At 36.1% G+C, this 10,871-nt stretch overlaps 1 protein-coding gene across 1 annotated transcript in view; it reads left to right on the top strand.

The window, feature by feature from the left end:
* Positions 1-5,119: 5,119 nt before the first annotated feature.
* The window catches only part of TICRR (TOPBP1 interacting checkpoint and replication regulator), a 56,754-nt gene continuing 51,002 nt past the window's right edge, over positions 5,120-10,871 (top strand). Inside the window, exon 1 of the mRNA XM_056806478.1 lies at positions 5,120-5,144. Within this exon, the coding sequence (XP_056662456.1) occupies positions 5,142-5,144 (3 nt within the window). The 5' untranslated portion in view covers positions 5,120-5,141. The remainder of the gene's footprint in view (positions 5,145-10,871) is intronic.

Genomic DNA, 10,871 nt, shown 5'->3' with positions numbered 1-10,871 from the left:
TGTCTTTGTTAGTATAGCTAGTTTCATTAAATCAAAGGAACTACCTGCCAGGCTAGATAAAGGAGGGAAGCATTCCAAAGACTACAATCTTTTTTTAAGTAATTAAGTCATTTTGTACCAATTAGGGAAGCAAATAAAGATTGTGAAGGGAACCAGCTGTTGCAGGTGAATATAGAACAAATGTTCCTCCAAAATTGTTCTCCAAAAAATTCACTTCCAATACCACATAAACAAGCAGTTCACAAATATTGTCATTTCTATATTCAAAACATTTCTTATATATATGTATACATATGTATTTATTATATATGTATATACACACATCCTCTTCTTTCTAGTTACACAACCACAACCCTGATTTCTGCCTGAATTATTGCAGTGGTCTCCTAATTGATTTTCCAGTCCCAAATCTCTCCCCATTCCAATCTATCTTTCATATACCTGCAAAAGTGATTTTCTTTTCTTCAGCAGTATTTTATTTTTTCCCAACTCATGCAGAAACAATTTTTGGCATTCATTCTCTAACATTTTAAATTTCAAATTCTCTTCCTGCTTCCCTCTCCTCCCCTCTCCCTAAAATGATAAGGAATCAACGGAAATTTCTCTCTTCAAAGTCACCAGTAATCTGCTAACTGTCAAATTTAATGGCTTTTTCTTAATTATCATCCTTTTTTTACCTCTGTAGCCTTTGACATTTTTGATCACCCTCTTCTCTTCTAATCTCTATTCTCTCTAGGTTCTTATGATACTGGTCTCTCCTTTTTTAACTCTTACCTATCTGGCTACTTCTCAGCCTCCTTTGCTGGATCATCATCCAAATTATGCTCATTAACCATAAGTGTCCCCCAAAGCTCTGTCCTAAACCATAATCTCTTCTCCCACTATACTATACTATGCTATGCTATACTATGCTATACTATACTATACTCTACCATACCATACTATACCATACTATACCATACCATACCATACTATACTATACTATACTCTACGATAAGATCAATACAATCCTATACTATACTATACTAGTCATCTCATTAGCTACTATGAATTATACTCTCAGCTCTATTCAGATAATCCTTAGAAATACAACAGCCTTAAACTCTTTTCTGACCTCCAGTCTCATATCTCCAATTACCTATTGGACATCTCTAACTAGATATTTTGTATATATTTTGAACTCAACATTTCTAAAACTGAACTAATTATCTTCCCCTCTCCCACTTCCCTCATCCTAATTTCCTTATTACTGTAGAGGGTACCACCATCTTCCCAGGCATTCATGTTTGCAACTTAGGTGTTATCCTTTACTCTTTACCATCTCTCATTCCCCCATATTCAGTTGATTGACAAATCTTGTTATTTCTACCTTTGTAACATCTTTCATTTATGCCTTTTTCTGATGCAACAATCACTATGGTGCAGCCCCTAGTTACCTCATTCCTGGACTACTGCGATAACTTGGTGACTGGTCCTTCTACCTTCTCTCTCCCCATTCCAGGCCTTATTCCATTCAGCTGTCAAACCGTTCTTCCTGTGCTACAGGGTTGACTGTGTCACCATACTATTCAACAAACTGCAATTGCTCTCTATCACCTCTAGGATCAAATATAAAATCCTCTGCTTGGCAGTCAAAATTTTCCATAACCTGGCTGCATCCTACTCTTCCAGGCTTCTTATACATTACTCCCCTCCATGTCCTTTGTAATCCACTGACCCTGACCTTCTTGCACATAACACTCTTGTTCAACTCCATGTCACTGGTTATTTTCCCATACTAGAGATTCTCTCCCTCATTTCTGCCTTCTTAGCTTTCCTGGCTTTCTTCAAGTTCCAGTTAAAATTCCTTCTACAAGAAACCCTTGTTAGTCCTTAATTTTAATGTCTTTCTTCTGTGATTGTGTCCAATTTATCTTTTATATAACTTGTTCGTATATATTCATTTACATGCTATCTCCCCCATTAGAATATGAGCTCCTTGAGAGTGGGAACTATCTTTTGCCTTTCTTTATATCTCCAGGAAATTAGCAGAGTGCCTGGTATATAGTAGGTATTTTTTTAAAGGTCTTTTAACTGGCTGAAATAAATATCTGCTTGGTATTTAAAGTCTTTCACACTCTGGTTCCTAGTCTGCCTTTCCAGTCTTGGCAATTATTCCTGCTTCTTGCCCTTTATGGTTCAGTGGAACTGACCTTTTTGTTGTTCCTCACATTCATATAAAAATATAACTAAAATATATAAACATGAATAAGAAATTAAGATATTAATGTATAGAATAAATAATGAAATAGAAATTTAAATCTGTCAGGAATTAAATTATTTAATTTTGTTGAATTTAATCAATGTAAATGAAGAAAAAATAATTTATAATGAAATTTTTTGTTTAAATCAGAGACAATTCACTTTTGCCTGTTTTTTCATGTGTAATGGAAAAAATATTACAACATGACTTCCCTGAAAAGTCCACTGAACATTAGGACATATTTGTTGATTGCATTATATATCTTTCCTTTCTTTTTTTAAATTTATTTAGAATATTTTTCCATGGTTACATGAGTCATGATTCCCCCCTTCCTTCCCACTCCTGGAGCTGACAAGCAATTCCACTGGGCTGTACATGTGTCATTGTTAAAAACCTATTTCCACGTTATTCATATTTGCAGTAGAGTGATCTTTTAACATCAAAACACCAATCATAACCCCGTCGAACCACATGATCGATTATATGTTTTTCTTCTGCGTTTCTGTTTCCACAGCTCTTTCACTGGATATGGATAGCATTCTTTCTCATAAGTTCCTCTGGATTGGCCTGGATTGTTGCATTACTGCTAATTGTGCCACACATTGTGTATCTTTCAATAAAGTACCTAAAAATAAATTTACCGGCTTAGCTGGTTATATTGGTCAAACTGAAGAGAAATAAAATGTAACAAACCATGAAAGTACATAGTAAAACAGATGATTTCTTTTGTAAAAACTATTTGTTGTCCTTGGAAAGAAGACACCCTCTCCCCATCAACCATCTCCTGATGACTACTTCAACTTTACTGTCTAAGAAGGGGTTCCCAGGAAGGTGATGAACCCTCTCTAAAGGAAGAATGGTTGATAATGAAAACTTCGTGTTGAGCTGAAATCAGAGATAGTTCACTTTTGCCTATTTTTTCATTGTATAAAATATTATAGCATGACTCCTGTGGAAAAGCTATGTATATTCACTGAATATTATGTTTCATTATTTGTTGAGTATATTGTACATCTTTCAATATAGAAGTATCTAAAAATAAATTCACTCTGCTTGGCTTAAGCACTGGGGAACCCCACCCCATCCCCCCCAGCCTCTAGGAGAATTGATTATCTGAAATCTCATTAACTACAAAGAATGACTCGGTTTTGATGCTCTTCACCTTCTCAATTCACCTTTAATTGCCCCTGGCTTCTGATTGGAAGGCTAGAGGATAGAGCCCTCAACTCCCCAAAACTTCCTTTAAAGAGGGCTCACAACTGTAAACCTCAAAATTTCTCAGACTTATGAATGTTAGAGGTTTCCCCCATTGGGGAATCTTCTACTTTAAAAAATTCCCTAGCAGATGGTGAGAACTCTATTTGAATGTGGGGGCTCCTTGCCTTGGGAATATCCCTACTCCACCCTACTTAGGACTGCTTTAGGACAGAGAGCTCCTTGAGAACAATGAAAAGTACTTTGATCCATGCTTATGTAAGGGACAGGAAGTTCTTTGAGTCATGACTGTTTTAGAATTGATACAATGGGATACTAAGTACCTATAAAGGTGGGGCAACTTGTAAACTACTTAAACCTAAAAGGGTGATAACTTATTCAGAGGTTTTTTTCTAATGAAATTTGTGACACAGCAGCATTTTTTTCCTGACTTACTAAAAGAGATTAAAACTACTCAGCTGTGAATTCAAAATGGGCAGTCCTTTAGAAACATCTACAGTGATTGGTAGATGTAAGGACTTAGGGGAGGTGATAGAGAAGATTTTACCCTTAAAAATAAGAGCTCAGGGAAGAGCTGGGAAGTCATTCTGAAACATTCAGATTGGAGAGACTCATTCTGAGGAGACTGGTTCTGAAACATTCAGATGGAGGAGGGAGCTGGTGAAAACAGCTGAGATGCTGCTGGCCTGGTGTCATTAGAAATCCTTACTTAGATCTTATGGTGAGTTATAAAAAACTGACTGATTTCTCTTTTAAGACTCAGGTCTAGGCCATATTGGCTTGAGGCCCTTCATACTTATTCCTTTCTTACTCTCTCTCTCTTTCTTTGATTACTCATTGTATTGTTAATTAAAATCTCTATAAAACCCAATTGACTTGGGTATTTGAATAATTGGGAATATTTCCCTGGCGACCACCTTATATTTGATTTTAAAACCCAAGACACTGTAGTGAAACATATTTCTGCGGTCAAATTTACTCACCCTCTCTTATATCTATCACAATTTATATCTTCCACTATTTTAATCACTACAGTTTAAGATCTCAACCATTTTAAATCTCACACAACCTCCCTGATAACCCTATTTTCCATAGGCAGCTCTATTTGATTTCTACTCCACAGAAAAGTATGTCACCATAGCACATACCTCTTGGCCACTTTACTCACAACTTCAGCTTCCTTTTATATGTTATCTTCCCCCTTTAGATTATAATTGAGGGCAGAGACTATCTCTTTCCTTATTCATATCTTTAGTGCCCAGCACATAGTAGGCATTTACTAAATTATTGAATTGAAAACTTAAAACAAAGGTACTTTGACATTTGTAAAAGTAGGGGCAGCTAAAATCCCTTATGATTAGAGAAATGCAAATTAAAATAACTCTGAGGTACCACCTGTGAATTTTAGATTTTCTCCATTTTGCTTAGTCTAGCACCCAGGAATGTACACACCCACACTACACTGGCATGTGCAAGCAAGTGACAAATAAGAAACAACTGACTGTCCCCTGAGCTCTCCTAAGCCAAGCTTTAGCCACCATTGGCACATGTGAGATGCAGGAAGTGATGCAGAGAACTGCCTTTGGAGTTCGCATCACTTCCTGTGGGGACTGCCTGGGTGCCAGTTGACCCTGGAACTCAAGCCTGGAAGAGCTCCCTCAGATGGCTTCCTTGAGACAGTCACATGGTGAGTGATAAGACTGACTCCCCTTTCCCTTGGCTCTCTGGGGAGGCCCCTTTGGCAAAGGCCTTGAACTCCTGCCTGGCTCAGCCTGAGCTGGAACAGTTTAAATTAACTCTCTTTCCTCTCTCTCTCTCTCATTATTAATTTCTTCCTCCTATTGTAAATAGATCACCATAAAATTCCATTCTGACTTGAGGGTTTCATTGGGATTTAGAAATTAAATCCCTGGCGACCAATTAAATTTATATTCAGTAGAATATAAAGAAAGACCTCCAGGAATTGATGCAAAGAGAAAGGAGCAGAACCAGGAGAATATTGTACACAGAGACTGATACTCTGTGGCACAATCAAATGTAATAGTCTTTTCTACTAGCAGCAATGCAATGACCCAGGACAATCCAGAGGAACTTATGAGAAAGAATGCTATCCACATTCAGAGAAAGAACTGTGGGAACAGAAACACAGAAGAAAAACATGTGATCGATCACGTGGTTCGATGGGGATAGGATTGGCGTTTTGATGTTAAAAGATCACTCTACTGCAAATATGAATAACATGGAAATAAGTTTTGAACAATGTGGAATTTACTTGATAGCTCTGGGAGGGGGTAGGAAAGAGGAGTGGTAAAAATCATGAATCATGTAACCATGGAAAAATATTCTAGAGAAAAAAAAGTAGGAACAGCTAGATAGCTCATTGAATAGAGCCAGGCCTGAAGTTGGGAGGTCCTGGGTTCTGAACTGCCCTCACATACTTCCTAGCTGTATTCCTGGACAAGTCACCTAACACCCATTGCCGAGTCATTACCCCTCTTCTGCCTTGGAACCAATACACAGTGATGATTCTAAGAAAGATTAATGTTTCTTTAAAAATTTGAGTTTTTTTTAAATTGTAAAAGTATTGGGTCACTTTTTCTTTTTTCCTATCCTTTAACTAGGAGCATTTCCTCATTTCAATAACAAATCCTCCCAGGGACATCCCAAATATTCCTCCCAAAATCCTACCTATTTCTCAGTTTGATTCACCTCTATCCCTCCCCTTCTGTGAAATGTATTGTTACTTAGATAGCCTAGATTGCCACAGAATGCTAGTGATTGACTGTATGTGTTTAGTAAACCTGAAAATGTATTTTTAAAATGTTTTTTAAAATCTGTACCCTAAGAAGCCAAAAAGTTTACGAGTAGGTAGTTTTCCTTTTCATGGTAATAAATTTTTTTTCTTTTCAATTTAGTCACTCCAGTTATTTGATGTCAGTGAATGCAGCTGGTGAGTGAGATCCTCCCTGGATTCTCCTGAAATCTAGGCTGAAAAATTCCCCCAAAAATTAACTGAATAATTTGATTTCTAACAGAGAATTATATCTTCAAGTCCATTCCATCACCTAGGACATATACAGAGATTTAAAAAAAAAAATGAAGCCTATTAAACATGTTGTCTCCTCAATTAGAATGTGAATTCCTTTTCAGTAGGGATTTTTTTCAATTTATTCATTGCATTTTTATCAACAATGCCTTCATTGTAATAGGTATATGAGATATGCTTTTTGATTTATTGCTCTTACTAATTAATGTTATATATTATATAAAATATCAAAATATTAACAACATTTTAGTAGAGCAAAAAGTTTTCATGTCATTAATAAACTTATCCTTCTCATACCTTTGTTCTTTTCTTACACTCTAGAATCCAGCCAAATCATTTTTATGAAATAGTTTATTCATCTTTTTAAATATTTAATATTTTTATTTATTTTATTGTTTGTTTCATTTTTAAAAAATTCTTGTTTTATGTATTTTATAATGCTCATAATGCTATTATACATTAATATGATTTATTTTTTAAATCATGTAGAGAGATTTTAAAGTAAAATGTAATTTTGGAATTCAAGCTTTTTGAGGGCAGGGACTAATTTTTTTTTTTTAATCACCCATGCTTAACATGGCACATAGTAAATGTTACTTAACAAATGCACTGATCCATTGTTTGATTGGTTGACTTGACATGCATACCCCAAAACTTTACTGATAGGAGCTCACTTTCAAAAAAAAGTTTGGAGACTACTGCCCTACATGAATAAAATTTCAGATCCAATTAAAAAAATTGATTGGCATAATTGAGGAAGCTTAGGGACAGGGAGCTAGTTTTGAAATTGGGAAAACATAGATTAAGTCTCACCTCCATTACCAAAAGACGGGAGTGACCAAGATATTTTCCTGATGTAAATCTGACCATGTCCCTCTCTTCTGTTAATTTTTTATGATTAGACTGAATGTTTAATTGATCACCAGGGATTTAATTTCTAAATCCCAAAAATGAATTATTAAAGTAAAATGGAATTTATGATAGTTTATTTTTATAATAGAGGGAAGATAGAAAAGGAGAGAGAGAGAGAGCTCCAGTTTCCTCTGAGCCAGGTAGAAGTTCTAAGGCCCCAGCCAGGGGAAAGAAGTCTCAAGATGAGGGGCCTTTCCCAGAGGCTTACGCCACCAGAAAGGCCAAGGAAGAAAGTCAGCCTTTACATGCACCATTTTGTCAGTCCAATCAGAAGATTCTTTTATAGGCCTCAACTCCAAGTGTTTCTCTTTCAAACTCCCAGAATATCAAACAACAACTCCCAGAAGACCAACCCTCAACAACCAACCAGAAGGCCAACTTCCACCAACTAACTTCCCTCAGGCCCTTGTCTCTTTCTTTTAAAGACCTTTTTTCTTTCATCACTTTCCATGTCTACCAATCACAGCTGATGCTCTGCTCTAGGACAGCTCTGAAGGCAGTTAATTGATTCTAATTCATTAACCACTATCCCACATATGGGTCACAGACCTCCCACTTCATGATTACCCTTGGTGATCAGATCTAACATGAACAGATCTTCCCAATCAATTTCAGGTACTGTGCTTACATTTTTTGGTATTAAATCAACAAATAGACAGGGGATTACAATTCAATCTTCACAATCAAGGAAGAGCTAAGTACCTTCATTGTTACAATCAGGAAAGAGCCAAATCCAATCTTCATACTTTCCACACTCAATAAACTGCAAAAGCTCTTATATCAAATATAAAGTTGTTGGATATTTACAAATAAGACCAAATAATGAAAAGAAACAATTAACCAGATTTCAGAATCTTTTCCTTCCTTCATGCCATAGCTGTGAAGGCCTGGTACCTATTTGTTGAGCAATTGGTATGCCTTGCTTAATCAATTGATATGCTTAGAAATTCAAACCTTTGTTTTCTCGGTCATTTCATCTTTTACTCACCAGAGTACCATAGACAAAAAAGTAATATTAGAACTGAACATATAGGGATTAGATAGCATAATATTTAAATCCTTAAATGAAATGTCAAATAAGTTATATGAGGAAACAGAAAGTAAGACTACATTAATGATATGGAAATAGGTTTTGATCAATGATAAACCAAGTAAAACCGAGTGGAACTGCTCATTGGCTACAAGAGAGGGGAGGGAAGAAAAGAGGAAAAGAACATGAATCATATAACCATGGGGAAAAATATTCTAAATTAATTAATTAAATCACTTTAAAAAAATAAAGTAGTTGGACTAAAAAAAACTCTATATTAATGAGGTTCTCAATTTACCCCTCTCAGACCTAGACAAATCTAGTAGTTCATCTGGATTTTGCTATAATATTCCTGGGAATTTTCATTTTGAGATTTCTTTCAAGAGGTGGCTGGGGGATTCTTTTTAGTTCTACTTTACCCACTGATTCTAATCTCTACTATATGGACAGTTTTCCTTTATAATTATGCATAGGTCCTTTTTTTCCATGGCTTTCAAGGAGTCCAATTAAATTAATTATCTCTCCTTCATTCATTTTCTTTTCTTTTCTTTTTTTAAAAACCCTTACCTTTTGTCTTGGAGTCAATACTGTGTATTGGCTCCAAGGCAGAAGAGTGGTAAGGGCTAGGCAATGGGGGTCAAGTGACTTGCCCAGGGTCACACAGCTGGGAAGTGTCTGAGGCCAGATTTGAACCTAGGACCTCCCATCTCTAGGCCTGACTCTCAATCCACTGAGCCACCCAGCTGCCCCCAATTCATTTTCTAAGTCGATTATTTCACTTTTTATTTTGTCTTTTGACTTTGTCTTATTTCTTTTTTAAACTTTTTTTCAAAAACCCTTACCTTCTGTCTTAGAATCAATACTATTATATTGGTTCCAAGGAAGCAGAGCAGTAAGGGCTAGGCAATTGGGGTTAAATGACTTGCCCAAGTTCACATAGCTAATTATATCTGAGACTTTCAGTCACAATTGGCATGTAATTCCCCTTCATCTCCAGATTTCAGAATCTTTTCTGACCTCCCCATGTAGTCTTCCTTGATCCTCCCTCTTCCTATATTCAAGGTCCAGAGCTGAAGACAAGGCTGTAAGGATAATTTTAGTGTTTTGACTTAAATCTAAATAATTGGTCACCAGGGATGATTCCCAAATAATAAAATACCCAAGTCAGCTGGGAATTATGGGAATTTTAATTAATAGAGAGAGAATTAATTTAAACTGCTCTGGCTCAGGCTGAGCCAGGCAGTAGTTAAAGGCCTTGGCCAAAGTGGCCTCCCTGAGCCTAAGGGTAAGGGAGTCAGTCTTATTCACCAGGAGACCATCTCCAAGCTGGGTTCCAGTCCTCCACTGAACTCAAACTCCTGAACTGAGTTCAGAATAATCTTGAATTGACTTTTAGCCTCCTTTTAAAGAGAATTTTCTCTTATGTCACCTCCCCTAAATTTTTACGTCTACCAATCACAGTAGACACTTTCTCCAGGACTGCCTATTCTTTAGTTCTCATCTTCTTTGATTAGATTTTCTCCAGGACTATCCACTCTTTAGTTCTCACCTTCTCCGGTTAGATTATATCTTCTGAGTACTTCACACTTCTTTGTTAAGTTTGCCTTTTGTGAGTTACTTGACTTTTTTGTGATTAATTTAACCTTTATAGGTACTTAACACCTTTTTGTATTAGATCTAAAAATAGACTTAGCTTAAGGTCCTAGCTTCACTATAAGGTATGAGTTAAGTACCTTCATTGTTCAATCAGGAGTTTACAATTTTATCTTCCCCTAAAGTACTGTCTAAATAGGGTAGAGTAAATTTTAAAGTTTACAAGGCTCAAGGTCAAATTTGAACCCAGGACTTCTCATTTCTAGGTCTGGCTCTCAACCCATTGAGCCACCTACCTGCCTCCCTCTTATTATTTCTTGATGTCTCATAGAGTCATTAGTTTCCATTTAGTCAATTCTAATTTTTGAGGAGTTATCTTCAATAAAATTCTGGACCTTTTTCATAAAGTCATTAGATCTTTTTTTCATAACTTTCTTTTATAGCTCTCATTTCTTTTTCCCTTACTGCTCTTTATTTGTTTTTTTTTAAAGATAATTTTTTTCACTCTTTTTTATCTCTTTAACTTTTCAAAGAATGCTTGAGTTCCTATTCAATCTGATTTTGGTAAGGTTTTGCTTATAGATTTTTTCAAATCTTTCTCTTCTGTGTTTGTATCTTAAGCTTCCCTGTCACCACAAGTAGCTTGTTGTAATGGGGTTCTTTTTTGCTTGTTCATTTTTCCAGCCTACTTCTTAATGTTGAACTTTATTTAGTTTTGGGCTTTTCTCACTTCTAGGGGTGGGAGAAGGAATTTCTGGCTTGAGCTTCTGTCTTTTTATATCCTTCTGTTGTAGTCACAGCTTTGCTTGGGGGTTTGAGGGAGAGACCTGCAA

Source organism: Monodelphis domestica, chromosome 1, assembly GCF_027887165.1.
Source record: "Monodelphis domestica isolate mMonDom1 chromosome 1, mMonDom1.pri, whole genome shotgun sequence".
In the NCBI taxonomy this organism is placed as follows: Eukaryota; Metazoa; Chordata; class Mammalia; order Didelphimorphia; family Didelphidae; genus Monodelphis; species Monodelphis domestica.
The sequence above is the reverse complement of the archived record's forward strand: the minus strand, read 5'-3'. Positions and strand labels throughout refer to the sequence as shown.